This window comes from Cetorhinus maximus, chromosome 4 (assembly GCF_964194155.1).
Source record: "Cetorhinus maximus chromosome 4, sCetMax3.hap1.1, whole genome shotgun sequence".
NCBI classification, from domain to species: Eukaryota; Metazoa; Chordata; class Chondrichthyes; order Lamniformes; family Cetorhinidae; genus Cetorhinus; species Cetorhinus maximus.
Window position 1 is genome coordinate 112,933,307 of NC_135882.1, and position 16,080 is coordinate 112,949,386.

Sequence of the window (16,080 nt, forward strand, 5' to 3'; positions counted from 1 at the left end):
TGGCAAGTTGCTGGGTTAATACCAGCGGCAGAAGGAAGAGGCCCTTAAGTGGGCGTTAATTTCCCACTTAAAGGGCTCAGTTGGCACAGGGCCAGGAAGGCTATCCATGGGCTTAATTTGGGTGGAATTGGGTTCACCACCCACACCCTCCCACCTGATTAAATATCCCCCACCTCCAAACTCGTGACAGGGAGGGCATAAGATTCTGCTCATAGATTCTGGCTTAATGGTAGAAAATCATTGGGAAAAAGGAAGGGAGGAAATTAAAGCAATCACTAGGAAAAAAGTACTAGGCAAACTAATGGAATTAAGGGCTGACAAGTCCCCCAGATCTGATGGACTGCATGTTAGGGTTTTAAAAGAAGCAGCTGCAGAGACAGTGAATGCATTAGTTGTAATCTTCCCAAAGTCTCTAGATTCTGGAAAGGACCCAGCAGATTGGAAAACTGTAAATGTGATGCTGCAATTCTAGAAAGGAGGGAGACTATTGACCAGTTAGCCTAACATTTGTCACTGGGATATATGTTGGAATTCATTATTAAATGAGTAGCAGGACATTTAGGAAATCATAATACCATCAGAGTCAACATGGTTTTATGAAAGCGAAGTCATGTTTCACAAATTTATTAGAGTTTTTTGAGCAGGGCAGGGTGAATAAAGGGTCAATAGTAGATGTCGCGTATTTGGATTTCCAAAAGGCATCAATAAGGCGTCACATAAAAGGTAGGAGCCCATGGTGTCAGGGGTAAGATATTATCATGGATAACTGACAGAAAACAGAGAGTTGGGATAAATGGGTCAGTTTCAGGTTGGCAAACTGTAACTAGTGGAGTGCCACAGGGAACAGTGCTGCAGCCTCATCTATTTACATTCTGGTGAAGGGGCTTAGTGTGTTGTAGCCAAATTTGCTGACAATACAAAGATAGGTGGAAAAACAAGCTGTGAGGAGGGTACAAAGGGACTGATTTTCAAATCGGGCTTGTTAACCGAATGCCTGGATAACTTATGGCTACTGACCCCATGCACATCTACACCGCACATATGTTGCCATTTTAGAAGGTAAATGCCCTAATTAGGTGCGAGACCAACTCGATGCCCAATTATACTGAGCATAACCAGGAGGGGGTAGTTGCCTGCAGAGTGCGAACAGCAGCCATGCTGGGGCCTGCCAGTATCTTGCATGCCGCACCTTGAAGTGTCAGCCGCCTCAGTGAGCACAGAAGTGGTTAAACAGCCAAATGGAAGGTAAAGTGCATGATCCAGTGCAAGAATCCCCAGCTTCTGAAATTTTTCAACGTAGAGAAAATCTTTAACTTTCGCTTGCTTTGAACCCAACAGTGCACTAACGTGCATCAGACTGTTCAGATTCTGCATTTTCAACTTTAAAAATTCCCATCTTGCCCTCTGCAGCCTGTTAACAACCTCCTCAAAGGGCTTAATAGACAGTTAATTAGAAGCGAACAGGTTCCCCATTCCGCACCCTCCCCCTTTGAAAATTGTTCACGTTCCAGAGGCAGTGGGATCCAGTGCTGCCGCCTGGGAATGCCATTTTCAATTTGTGCCTGCACCCTTTTCCAACCCTACTGGCAACTGAAAATCTCACCCAAACAGTCTACAAAGGGATATAGATTGGTTAAGTGAGTGGGCAAAAATTTGGCAGACGGAGTATAATGTGGAAAAATGTGAGATTATCCACTTTGGAGGAAGAATAGAAAAGGAAAATATTTAAATGGAGAGAATGGCAGAATCTGAGGTTTTAGAGAGGTGGCAAAAAGATTCAGAAGAATGGTTCAAGAGATAAGAGACTTCAGTTACGTGGATAGATTTCAGAAGTTGGGGTTGTTCTCCTTAGAGAAGGTTGAGTGGAAATTTGGTAGAATTAGTCAAAATTATGAGGGGTCTAGACAGAGTAGATAGAGAAAAACTGTTCCCATTGGCAGAAGGATCGATAACTGAAGAGAACAATTTTAGATGATGGAATATAGAAATGAGGTGAAATATAAGCTAGTTGAAGGGGGTGGTACAGGTAGAGCTGGATAGAGGGCCAGTGATAGGTGGACCTCCACCTATCACTGGCCCTCTATCCAGCTCTACCTGTCCCACCCCATTCAATCAGCTTATATTTCACCTCATTTCTATATTTCCTTAGTTCTGTTGAAGAGTCATCCAGACTCGAAACATTAACTGTATTCCTCTCCGCAGATGCTGTTAGTCCTGCTGAGTTTTTCCAGCTATTTTTGTTTTTGTTTCAGATTTCCAGCATCCGCAGTATTTTGCTTTTATTATAATATTAGATGATGATTCTTTTGCCAAAGGCAACATGAGAAAATACCTTTTAATGCAATGAATGGCTCGGATCTGGAATGCAGTACATGAAAGTTTGGTGGAGCAGATTCAATCAGGACTTTCAAAACGGAATTGAATAAGCACCTGAGAGAGGAAAACAATTGCAGAGCTGTAGAGAAAGACTGGGGGAGTGGGACTAGCTGAGTTGCTTTTGTAGAGAGCTGGCACAGGCACCATGGGCTGAATGGCATCCTGTGCTGTAACCATTCTATGATTCTACACTTCTCTGTTGATAGTTCAAGTGAATAAGCAAAATTTTGGCAAATGGTTTCAGTGTAGATAAATGTGAGGTCGTCCACTTTGGACCTAAGAAGAAGGGAACAGGGTGCTACCAAAATGGTAAAAAGCTGGAAACAGTGGAGGTTAAAGAGGCTGGCAGGATCCGGGTAGACCAATCATTAAAATCATGGTTAAGTGCAGAAAATAATCTAAAAGGCTAATGGAATGCTGGCCTGTATACCTAGAGGACTGGAATACAAGGGAGGGTTAAGTCATGCTTCAGCTATACAAAGCCCTGGTTAGACCACACCTGGAGTACTGTCGGCAGATTTGGCACTACGGTTTAGGAAGGATATGAAGGATTTAATGGCCTTGAATGGAGTTGCAGGTTAGGTTTACCAGAATGACAGCTGCACTCCAAAGATTATATTACAGGGACAATTTATCCAAATTATGTTGAATTCCTTGCAATTTAGAAAGTTAAGGGGTGATTTGATCAAAGTTCTCAAGGTATTAAGGGTTAGATAGAGACAAACTATTTCCACTCAGTGGGGAGTTTAGCACTAAGGGGCATAGTGTTAAAATGAAAGCCAGACCTTTCAGGAGTGAATTTAGGAAATCTTTCCACACAAAAAGTGTGATAGCAGTTTAGAACTTTCTGTCGCAAACTGCAATTAATGCTCAGTCAATTGTGAATTTTAAATCTGAAATCGATAGATTATTGATGACCAAAGATATAAAGGGGTATGGGGCAAAGACATGAATATGGTCGCAGATCAGCCATGATGTCATTGAATGGGGGAAACAGGCTTGAAGGGTGAAATGATCCATTCCTGTTCTTATGTGATCTAGTTACAATGCAATGAGCATGCTTTTGAAGAGCTGTAGGATGCTTGTGGACAGATTATACTCAGGTGTTCAAAGTTCATGTAGATGACTCCAAAAAGGGAGATTGGAGTTGTCCTCACAGGACAATTACCCAAAGGTAGAGCATCCCATTGTTCGGGATGAAGCTAAAAGTCTTGTGATCTGGATCTGGAGTACATGATGCCCCAAAGTCCCAAATGTTGCATACTCAGCCAGTGTAATCAGATGCTGGACCATGCAAATTGCAAATAGTTGCAGTTAAATCAGCAGATTTAAATTTCCTTGCTCTAAGGAGCTGCTTGATTGAAACTACTGTAGCCACTGAAGCCTTTATAACTCTGATACTGTTCTGCACTTTCATGCCATCCCATGCTTTGAAGCATAGATTTTCCTTCCCATCACTGACCCTATCTCTAGGATTCCGCCTAGGTGGACCCCCAGAGTTTTAGCCTATGTTTGGAGTTTACCATGGGAAATGGCGGGGGGGTTGTGTGGGAAATGATTGCTGCTGCAGGGGACTGGGGTTTGCAGTAACTTAAAGAGTGCAGATAAAGAATATATTGGCTTGAATCTTCCAATATTGGGAGCGGCAAATTACTCAACTTAAGTCGCTGATGCACCTCTGGACCCTGAGGAAGTCCCAGAGCATACAAATGTGCGGTACTTACTCAGAAAGTTTATACTTCCGATTGCTATTGTTACCCTGCATGGATTTCTGTATGATTCTCTATAAGAGAGGGATGAGATGGCCATGTCCACACAGATTGGGCTGTTTGTGCTATACTTAACCTGGTTTTTACACAGACTTACTCAGAGCTATACCTAGCAGGTGTAAAGCCTGCTCAGGAGGCTGACTATAAGTAAATCAGCTGGTGCATCATGTCCTCCAGTAGCATGGCAACCCTGACAATGCTCACCCTCCCCTCCCAACAATGTTCATCCCCTGCCCGACAATGTTCAATGCCCTTCCGACAATGTCTCCCCCCCTTACTGACAATATTCACCCTACTACCAAAAATGCTCACCCCCCCACCTCCCCATCAATGCCCACCTCTTCCCACCACAGTTCAGCACCTCTGAAAATGTTCACCCCGGCCCCTCCCAACAATGTTACCCCCATGGCAATGTACACACCCCTCCTGGCAATGCTCACCTCCATCTCGGCAATGCTCATCATCCCCCCACCCTGACAATGATCATCTCCTGTCCTGACAATGTTCACATGTAAGAATTGTTCCTTTTACCTTGCATTTCAAAAGTACACTGCAGTCTTCATTAACTTCCCATCCAAGATATTCAACAAAATGAGGACCTGTTAGCGTAAAAGATATATCATTACAAATAGAAAAAAACAATTCACATCTTTATCACAGTCATAGAAGGTATGGAATTCAACTATCAAGTTTAAATTCTGGCTTAACCTTTGAGGAAAACCCTCTAATAATTTTATTAATATTATTGCTTTTTGCTGGTATACCCAAGGCAGTGCATAAGAAGCAATGATGTTATATCAAGTAGTTTCACATACAGCTGTATTGTACCAGATTCGAAGAGCAGGAATAATAGTCTCAATTCTGACTCAGGCTGGTAGTCATGAAAGTAGGCGCCGAGGCGAACAGCAAACCATCCTGCTCGGGGTTTCAGCTGTGTAGATCCCAGTTAGTTTCTCGCAGGAAGCTGCAGCTAGTCAATGGGCAGCTACAGAATGTCAGGGAGCAGGAGGATGCTGCCAGATACCCAAGGAAAGCTCCTTGACACTCTGCTAAGTAGCTGGTAAAACAATTGTGATCAAGAGACTGGGGTGTCCTGGGGAAGGGGAGGTCTAACCTTAAATAAAAGCAAACTCTGGCAGATGCTGGAAATCTGAAATTAAAACCAAGTGCTGGAAAAACAGAGCAGGTCGAGCAGCATCCGTGGAGAGAGAAACAGAGGAGTTAACATTTTGAGTCAAATATGGCTTCTTCCAAAGAAGAGTCCTACTTGACTCAAAATGTCAACTCTATTTCTCTCCACAGATGCTGCCAGATCTGATGAGGGGTAACCTTTTTTTGTGCACGAGATGCACCACTGCTCTCCCAGACCTCACATGGAAAGTTAAAAAAAATAAACTATTTACTTTGGTGTTTCTTCTAACTCAGGTTCCTCTTCACAGCTGGGTGGGCATAGTGGAAAACCCACCATGGCCACAGGCCTCTTGTTAAAATCACAGTCAGTCTCCAATGATATCATTGGAGGCCACTCTGCATGCTTAAAGACCCAGCCATTTTCAGCAGCTGTCTATTCCACCTAAAATTGAAGACTGCAGGTAATAAACGGGTTAGCATCAGTTAAATTTTAACCACCTGCCCATCTGGTTTGCACTAAAAATCCAGGGTTAACATTGTCTCTATCATGGCTTAGCTTTATTGATTCATACAAGGAAATATTAATTGCTGCACAATATATTACTCAGATTTTGCCATTACCTTGTTTCCTGAGCCATTCCCCTCTCTGGAATTCTGCTTCTTTCTGCAGACTCTTAAACACTGAAAAGAAGTTTTGAAAAAACTTTGATAGCAGAATAGTGGAACATTGTATGAAACCAACTTTCGCACTGCTAACAACTAATCAATGTGAACTCTAGTAATTATGCATGAGTGCACTTCCAAATTTTGCAAGTGGTTATGTTATTATGAATAAATTTGCATCCCGGTTATATTTGTGTCACTGAAGGCATTTACAGAGTTGCTCAAATGTTTAACAATTTTTGAGATAGATTGTTGCATAAGTGTGTAGTCAAAATGACCTGTATTTTCCATGTAATGTAAACAGTTACACGAGTGCAAGGCTGTTTGATAAATTCTCTTAACATTGCATTGATTTACTCCCATTTGGAAAATATTGATGTGTAAACATTGAAAAAAAGAGAAAAAAGAAGCCTGTCAAGAACTTGTTAATATTCAGCCGTTTTATTTCCATGAAAGCAGTTGGAACATTGCTCAACTTAAAATGGTTCAAAGGGGATAATGCCAATGTATAGTCAGACCTACTGTTTATTTACTGTCCACTAAAATCCATTGAAATATGGCCAGAACCTGGTTCTGCTGGATTGCTGCCCATACTGCTCACATCTCCACAGACAAGTGATGTCAGGATTGAGAGGGGTGTGAGTGGAGCCAGGGATGGGATCTCCTACACTGGTACACTACGCAGGTACAGTTGGTAGCTGAAGCAGTACTGGAGGTTGGAATGCTAAATCAAATGAGGTGTGGAGGTCTCCAGAGGAGCATTAGTGGGACCCACTGGAGGATCCAGGAGAAGGAAGAGGACTGAATACCAATAAAAAAAGGTAATTTAAAAAAACTGGATCAGCCTGGTGCGCATGGGGAAGAGGGGGGCACAATGAAGGGCTCCATTAGGATCTTTGGGGAGTGGGTACTTTGGAAACGGTGGCATGGGTGGAGTCATTTGCTGCACCGTTCTGATTCATTTTCCCCTCTGAAACAGTGAACTCATTTTCACGCTACACATTAACCCTAAGGCTATTGGTCTCAAACGAAAGAGGCAAGGCAAATTGAACCAAGTAGCATTCACTGAGAACCAAGAACTACTCTTCATGCCACAGACTGTCAAGGTAAATGACATGCAGGAGTCATCTGCATTTGATCAACAAGTCACAATTGGGCATTGCAGCCAAGGCTTGTAAGTACAACTATTTTAGAAAAAGACTTGGAGATGATCCATAAGTGCCATTGGTAATAGCTGCACTTAAAATTAGATTCTTCATTTATGTTTAGTGCATCCATGGTGTCCAATATCTATTGTTTGTGATTGACATTTGTTTTCATGAAGACAAAACCAGTAAAAAGACTCACCATCTCCAATCAGAACCAGACTAGATTGGTTACTTGCTTTACCATCCTGGAGCTGTACAGTGTAAGTGCCTTCGTCTATGTCCTCCAATTTCTCCATTATCATTTCCACTAAACCAGTTTTCTTATCCACCTGTATTTTATATTTCTGAAAAGCAGAAAAGGAGTTTGAAACAAAATAAAAAGCAGCTTTACTTGTTTTCCTTATTCTGTGAACTATTTTTCAATTAAATAAAGGACTCAGATTTCTTCCAGGTTGCTCTGTTAACGAATACAGAGAGGTAATTTGCCTTTTGGCTTTCTTCTTTATCCCACTGTTCGGAGCTTCCCTCAGTTCTTCAGCTGAGATTGAAATTTAATATGTGGAAACTACGAGAATCCACTTGTATATCATCATCTAGTGGCACTAGTTTTTGAACCTGCTTTGACAGCTTCGTTTTCTGTTTGAGATTTCTCCACATATCTCCAGCAGAATGCAGGAAGAAATTCACCAGAAAATACTATATTGGTACCCTGTTTTCCTTCATAACTTCCAAGATTTTGTGTTGGAAGTAGCAGGGGAGGTGTAACAAGTTTAAAATTTGATAAGGCCCATCAATGGGTGCAGGGATCACGATGTGTGATTAACTATTCCCACTGAAAGTAATGCAAGCAGCACGCAAGCTTGGTGCTGGTTGCTCATTTCCATGACAGTAGCATGTAGTCGCTGAATGGCTCCACGCTCAGCTGGAGGGACCCAAGTCTGTGTGAGGTTACTACCAATTAAAGCTATAGCCTGCATTTCCTAAAGCAAGTCTGCATCTTTTAAAGCAGGGAGGAGGGGTGTATTCTGGCTGCAAAAGCTCATTCCACCAGCAGAAAAACACACTCGGAGCAGGAAGAAACCTGAGAAGGACACAGCAGGCCAGAGAGTAGGTTTCCTCCTCCCTCTGCAAACATCTTCCCTGCTGTCTCTGCTCCATTTCCCAAGATGCTGCAGCTCAAAGAGAACTGCAACTAAAATCCCCATGACTGGCAGAAAGAAAGTGGTGCGCTCAGTGGCCTTTCCAAACCACACAACACTTTCCAAAGGTCCAGGACCACTCCCTTCTGACTGAAAATGTTTCTGTCAACTCCTCTAACAACACAATATTTCCACTAATTCTGCAGCAGCAAATAGATAGTCAAAATCACCTCACCTGAACAATGAATGGTGATATCTTTAAGTAGCACTCACTGGTGGGTTGGTAGGAAGTGTTTACCTTTGCGTGGCTAAAAGAAACATTAACAGGAGTGGCGAGGTCCAAAATTGGAAGGCGGGCATTTACACATTGACTGATCTGCCTCCTCTGCATATTTCCGGCACATGCACGAGATGCCCCTGCTATCATTCTTCGCAACATGGTGATCAGCATGGGTTGTACTGCAAGTGGTCAGGCGTGGGCCACCTGCCACTTTTTCTTTGTTTACAGGTTCCTGCAGCCTACTGGTACTATGGAGTCCAATTTTGCTGCACAAATCTCCACCCTTAGGCTAGTATCTCACTATGATAATCAGCTGACTGAGATATATCATCCAGCATATTTCCCTTTATTTGCACTTTAACAACAGAGTGTAGTGTTAGGAACACTTGTACATTTCTGCCATCCAGTGTTGCTATGGAGCAGAAGGAAATTAAAAAAATTAAAGGTCCAACCGGGCCTGTGCAGCATGATCAATTGCACAGTCTAAGATGTTTTTTATTAAAAAGCCAGCTTTGTAGTTGCTTACTTACTATGTTATCCCACAGCAAATGCCAAATATTCACCACAGGCATTCTTCACCTGCCTAACATATTCAAAATAGGCTGACCTCGGAAAATTAGCCTGAGTTTGAACCTTCATTCCCGACCAAAATGGATTCCACCAAATCCCAGCCTGATTACCTTATGCGATAAGCAACAATTAAAAACATTAAATCACTTTCAAAATGGCACAGTATTAATTAACATTGGAATCAGTTACTGGCTTTCTTCCTGCTTCTATAATACTTAAAGTATCAATTCTGCAATGTAATTTTCTAAAAATAAGTGGACTTGTAACAGAGTCTTCTGGTTTGAATACCAGGGATGGCAATCATTCCATAGCTTGCAACTATTGCTGGAAAGAAATTTGACTTGTATTTACTTGGCTACTGGGAGAAGTGGTGGGGAGGTAATAACTGATATTTTGGACTTGTCCACTGCATGTACTTTTCCTGTCAGCCAATCACAATCACCATGCTGAAGTCCATAGCTCTGACCTTACAGCTGAAAGATGAATTCTGGGAACTCCTTCAGGATCCTATCAAACAGCTGCCGCAACTTCCCCGCAAGATCGGTGAAAATCCCAAATAGACGCAAAACTTTTTGACACTGAAACTCCGTCGATTTGGAAATTCCTCGAGGAAAGTTCCAGAGGCCATAAGGTAAATAGCCATAATTAGATCACCAATAAGGTGAACTCATGCTTTCACTGAATCATCTGAGAATAAGATCCTCATCAACACTAAACTCTCACATGTCCTGTAGATTGGCTAAAATGGAAAAAAGTGATGAGTCATATTGACTTTCATCACTTAGCTAATAAGCTCTCTTATGGCTCACTGAATAAATGCACTATGTAATAGTACTGAATTGTACAGACCAGGGAGTACCAGATTTGATCACAAGCTTTTACTGAGCTCCATCAGGTCAACATTGGCAGGGACAGCACAATTCATTTAAATATGTCAGATCAGGAAGGTGGGAGGAATCTGACAGGGTTCCCACTGCTGAGAATTATCCAGTTTCACTGCTGAATGTTCTGTGTATTTTTCTATTGTTGAGAAACCAAGGTGAAGGCCCAAGTTCCATTGTTCAGGTGCACAAAGTTGAAGATGTAGATGTTAGATGAGGAGAGGCTGAAGCTGAGTAGTTATATCCACTGTCAAATACCCTGCCTCACTCAGCTCACACCTGCTGAATATCTATTTACATGAGGTACCAGAGGACTCCTAGCAGCTAAGAAGTTTCAGTGCAGCAAAACTCCCTTCTCGCCTTCGAGAGGATGAGAGCAAAAAGAAAAAAAGTCCAATTAAATTCTTCTCCTGCATTCCCAATAAATACATTTAGATTCTTTAGTATCATGATTGATAATTACGTCTGTATTTTACCCAGCTTGGCTACGAAGCCTATGAAATCTGCACCTCTGCCAGCCAATTAGAACTTCAGTCTCATTGACTGCCTGAATGCCAGTAATAGTTTAACTTCAGCATGATCACTCCTTCATTTAAAACAAAAATTCGTCCCCGCAGCTGCATCAAGGACAAGTTATTTTACATTCAATCCAGTTACTATGAGCAAGATTGGGGGTTGTTGATCAGCTTGTTGTATTGTGATTAAGATACCACACTCTATACTATTTCTAAGTTAGACATCTAAATGGAAATAGGTCTTCTGAGATCAAGCAATACTCTGTTGTAAAAACCCAAAATGCTGGAAATACTCAGCAGGCCAGGCAACATCTGTGAAGAGAAAAACAGAGTTAAAATTACAGTTGATGACCTTTAATCAGAATCCTGTTGCCTTGTGAGCAGCCCCTACCAACCAAACCACAGGTGGAGGAAAGAATGAAAAAATCCAAAATACTTGTTTTCTGTCTTCACTCATGCGTGGCTGTGAAATTAATGTGAGGGAAGGGGTCTGGCAGAGGATATTTACTTCAAGAAGGTATTTCTAGAGTAAATACTCTTATTATGATTTGAAAATTCAAAATAGTTATGCTAACTAGGTAACTTCATTCCTGGGTCACATTTGAAACCTTCAGGCAAGAATTTCTCTACCCTATATGTCTCAGCGTTGTAAATGTGTTGTTGACAATTTCCTTTGCTACTTCAGCTGGAATTGTTAACGTATTCCTTTAAAATCCATTTACAGCGTTGCTATTCTTAGCTCTGGTCACCAGTGATAAAGAGTCTACAAATAAATGCACACCCTTGGTAAATAATTTCTGAGCTCCAAGAATTAGTAAGAAACCCACCTCGTCATTTTTTATCTCCTTGTCATTAAAAACAAATTTACATTGTCCATTTGGAGAGAAACGTTCAGCCTCCAACCAGAACCGCACTTGTCCCTTCTCCAGTAGTTCGACTGCTAGTTCTGTCTTCAGAGGTACAACTGTCAACACATGTAATATGATCATTTGTCACTCTGTCAAATTTTATGTTACCTTAAATAGATTTACAACATTAAACCAGAGGATTGCAACAAGCATAACTCTAGGGGATAACTAGGTTTCGAATGCTTACCTGGGAATTTATGTTCATGACTAAGTTCAAGCAGACGCAGTAGCTCTGCAAAGAGAGGAAAAAAACAATTTTAACAAGTTTTGAAAAGCCATATGATGATTTTCCTCTCAAATTGTTAAATTAAATATCAAACCAAGAAATCAGGTTGCAACCTACTGGAATCGATTCAATGACACAATAACAACAACTTGCATTTAGGAAAGCCAAAGTTGTTATCTTCAAACCCTGCCGTAATCTCTGCATGTCATCAATTCCATCCCTCTCTATAGTCACCATCTCAGGTTGAACCAGAATTTTCACACTATCAGGCTCTTGACTCCAAGGTGAGCCTCATAACCTCTTCCAGACATTAGCTGTCTTTGCCCCATCTCAATCATATGCTGCCAATACCCTCATCCATGTCTATGGCCGTCCAGATTCAACTATTTCAATGCTCTTCTGGTTGGCTTCCTATCCGCCTCACTACATAAAATTCAGTTAATCCCAAAACTCTGCTGTTTATATCTTGTCTCTCATGAAATCTTGTACATTGTGCTCACTGACCTACATTGGCTCTAGGTGTCCTGATATCACATATTTAACATTTTCATGCTTAAATTCCTTCATGGTTCAGTGCTCATCCTGCTATCATGTTGATTTATTTTGCAAGCACGCTTTTTAAATATCTTTTAAATTATGTTACCTCAACACAATAATTTTTTTTATTCATTCATGGGATATGGGCATTGCTGGCTGGGTCAGCATTTATTGCCAATCCCTAATTGCCCTTGGGAAGGTGATGGTGAACTGCCTTCTTGAACCGCTAGTAGTCCATGTTATGTAGGTACACCCACAGTGCTGCTAGGGAGAGAGTTCCAGGATTTTGACCCAGCGACAGTGAAGCAATGACGATATTTTTCCAAGTCAGGATGGTGACTGGCTTGGAGGGAAATTGCCAGGTGGTGGTGTTCCCATGTGTCTGCTGCCCTTGTCCTTTTAGATAGTAGCGGTTGTGGGTTTGGAAGGTGCAGTCTAAGGAATTAATCTATCCCCAGTTACATTGTTATCACCCTTTATAAAATGATGCATATTACATTTCACTGTACAGTCCAAATCTGGAAGACGGCTGCGCTAATCTTTTCAATCATTTAAAATATCAAATGATCTGGTTGCAATGAGCTGCTACTATATTTACTTTACCAGACCTTTACCAAGAGTGCATAGTCCACGGATTTAGATAGAGGCTATAGCAGTTAATGCTGCTCAAAAGATCCTGGGGAGAATTTTCTCCCCATCAGTGGGGCTGGATGGAAGCAGGCATGAGTGGGCACTCCACTATTTTACTTGGACAGGCCAACTAAGGCCCGCCCAGCGTGATATGCACCCGGAAGCGCTGAGTGCTCCCTGTGCAGGCGGGGGGAGTAGGCTGAGTCAGGGCCTGCGCTCTTTCGCGCGCATGCGGGTGGAAGAGCACGGAAATCTCCCTGAGGCATGGAGCTGCCTCAGGGAGATTAGTTTGATTTAGAAAAATTTAAATAAAGAAAAAAAAATGCTAAGACATGTCCCCTCATGTGACAGTGTCACATGACTTGGGACATGTCCAGGAATTTTATCAAAAATTTTGATTAAACTTTAAAAACCTTCATGAAGCCTCATCCCGCCCGTGGATGAGGTTTCATGATAAATGCGAAGGCCGACTGGGCCCTTCGCCTACCCGCCAACCTTAAGGTTGGATGAGCAGCTCTGTTAATCCTTTTAATTAGTTTTTAAGTGGCCTTAACAGACCTTTGACAGTTTGGCAGGAGCGCAGCCAACTCCGGTGCGTGCTCGCCGAACTGAAGATCTGAATGACGCGCGGTGACGTCGGGACGCACACCCGGCTTCACCGTGCGTCATTTTATGTGTCGGCGAGCGAGGCCCAACCCCAGACGCCGACCCGAAGATTCTGGCCTCTGAATTTAACATTATTTCCTACTTTTTAAGAATAAAACCCAACTTATTCATTAACAGTACTTTACCAAAAGGAGGCACAGGAGAGATTTGGCGACAGGACTGGGGCTAATTCCTTCGCTTCATAAACTTGGGAGACTCATCTGAAAGCACCCTCTTTCCCCCCACCATGGAGACAGTCACCCATCTGAATCTGAGGGAATGCAGTGGCTGGTTGGTGCATAGGAGTGGTATATCAAATGGCAGGAGGTACTCAGAATCTAGGTAAACTTCAAAGAGCAGGTACTAGGAGGCCTCACAATCGGGAGTGGAGGAGCTGGGGAGCACGGGAGGCTTGAACTTTCCTTCCGGAAGTAAAGGCACAGTCCTGCTTCCCCTGGTCCCACAATTAAAGTTTTTTTTAAAAAGTATTAAAAAAAGTCTTCTGACCCTGACTCATGTTCCCACTTCCTTCACCTGGCAGGAAAGGCACAGTACCCTTGCTGCTCAGACCACTGCTTAAAAGTGCAGTCAGGCCTCGATTATGTAATTGGGCCCAAACAACGTATTTAAAAAAGGACCATGCCCAATCTGAACATGTGTCCTTCCTGTCCATTTAAAACTGACATGAGAAATCCAACTTCTGCATACAGCGCCAGTTGCTACTCCTACCTTAGTTTTTAATGTTCTCCACTGCAATGAGCAATATGTCAAAAATGCAGTGGAGACTTTAGCTCTAGGTATGATTTCAATCAACATTTTAAAAACTAATCTATTAGCATCTCTGCAAATTGGATTTGTAAATACAATTAAATATACCTGCTTCATCTATGGCATAACTGGAAGAAACTCCATCTGTTCCAGTGACAACACAAGAGTATATACCCAAATCATCCTTCCCTGGGTCATTGAAAATGACTTTTGCCCTATTTGAGAAAGAAGTAATTCAGGGTATTTGAACACATTGTATACATGTTGTTGAGCAGCATATTCTGTGTAAAATTTTGTATTAGTTGCATTTATTTTCCTTTGTTTTCCCCGTCTCTGTTCAACATATGACTTTTCCATGTTGTTAGTATAATAATTAAAGTTTGATATGGTGCAACACAGTGCAACAAAGCTTGTTGAAGTATTCAGCACTTGATATCAAACTAATAATAATACATCTGTTGGCGAGGGCGTTGGACAATCATTGTATGAATCAAGTTGCATTTTCCCTAGGCCAAAGTATTGATGAATCAACAAATGCCTCAATAACCCTTTTAGTTTACTAATACTCTGAGAAATGAATAAATACATAGGCTGGGATTTAATGTGGGTGACGGGGTCTCGCCTACCAATGGGTGACCCGGCGTCGCTTTTCTCTTGTCAACCCGACGCAATTACATTCCAATTGGGCAGTGTCAGGCCTCCCATCCGATTAAGCCCCAAGTAGGGTGGAACTCCCATCCCTAAGAGCTGTGGCCAATCAGAGCAGACCTTTAGTACCAAGAGCGGTGGCCACTGCTGGTATTACACCAGGCCTTCACTAGGGATCACCATTGGATCCCTTGAAAGAGGTGAGTGTGGGCGGGATGGGGCGGGCTTGTTGCCAGCAAGCGGTGGTAGGGAGTCAGAAGCTAGGGCAGGCGTTTAGGGGATTCAGAAGCAAGGACAGGGGTTGGAGGGTTCAGAAGCAAGGACAGGAAGGCGGTTTACTGAACCTACCCTCCCACTTCTAGGTCTCCTGATTAGGCACAAAGTTCCCATGGAGTGCCCATGTGAGGGACTCCCATGTAGACCACTGGAAAACCCAATATGTGATGAGTCCCCCACCCGCTGTTGGCTGGATACCAGTGGCGGCAAGATGAGACCGTTAAGTGGCCACTTAAGGGCCTCAATTGGCCTCTGAATGGGAAGGCTGCCCAAAAGCCCCGGACTCGATTGGTGGGAGGCAGGAGGGTGCTGGCACCAAACTCAACAGGGGGGGGGGGGTGGGGGTCGAGGGGCACATTAAATTCTGCCCATTGGCAAACAAGAGTGTCAAATACACTGATGCAGGTTGCAGTCTATTTAAAAAAGCTTCATTTCACCTATTTTCAAGATTATTTCCAACAAAGCATAGAACATCTTTTCCATGGTTTATAGCATTCTTTTCTCTGCCTAAATAAACTGCTTTTCGTTTCACAAACTGTATCCAACACTATGAATAGACTTGGTAACAAAAAATGGATCAGGATCTCCCTGAAAGGAGCAGTCAAGAGTGGCAGCAGGAGCCCCATTGCAATATAATAACAGAAAAATGTAATTACTTTCCGCCTTTTGTATCCATAGTAACTCTTGATGAGTCAATGATTTCTTCATAATTCTTAGACCAAATGAACTTTGAACCTTCAAGCATGTTAGCACATTCGAAGTTCAGAGAAATAACTCCATCATCATCCACATCGACAGCAATCTCTTTAGTACCTGAGAAAAGACAGAAAAGATTGCTTGCAGAATTCTAATTTTCCTTACAAGTTGGAGGCTGATCACTCTGACTATGTCAGTGCTTGAAAACTGGAACCTTTTCTTCAAATACTGCTGGGCCTGCAGAGCTGTATATTTGGTGAGAGTCTCACGTGAT

At 42.4% G+C, this 16,080-nt stretch overlaps 1 protein-coding gene across 1 annotated transcript in view; it reads right to left on the reverse strand.

Annotated features, from left to right (window-relative positions):
- Positions 1 to 16,080, reverse strand: part of myom1b (myomesin 1b) — a 210,909-nt gene that overhangs the window by 72,293 nt on the left and 122,536 nt on the right. The window contains exons 22-28 of the mRNA XM_078540637.1: positions 15,767 to 15,923; positions 14,295 to 14,401; positions 11,568 to 11,612; positions 11,300 to 11,436; positions 7,287 to 7,431; positions 5,898 to 5,957; positions 4,677 to 4,744 (exon numbers count right to left, since the gene is read on the reverse strand). Of these exons, the coding sequence (XP_078396763.1) occupies positions 4,677 to 4,744; positions 5,898 to 5,957; positions 7,287 to 7,431; positions 11,300 to 11,436; positions 11,568 to 11,612; positions 14,295 to 14,401; positions 15,767 to 15,923 (719 nt within the window). The remainder of the gene's footprint in view (positions 1 to 4,676; positions 4,745 to 5,897; positions 5,958 to 7,286; positions 7,432 to 11,299; positions 11,437 to 11,567; positions 11,613 to 14,294; positions 14,402 to 15,766; positions 15,924 to 16,080) is intronic.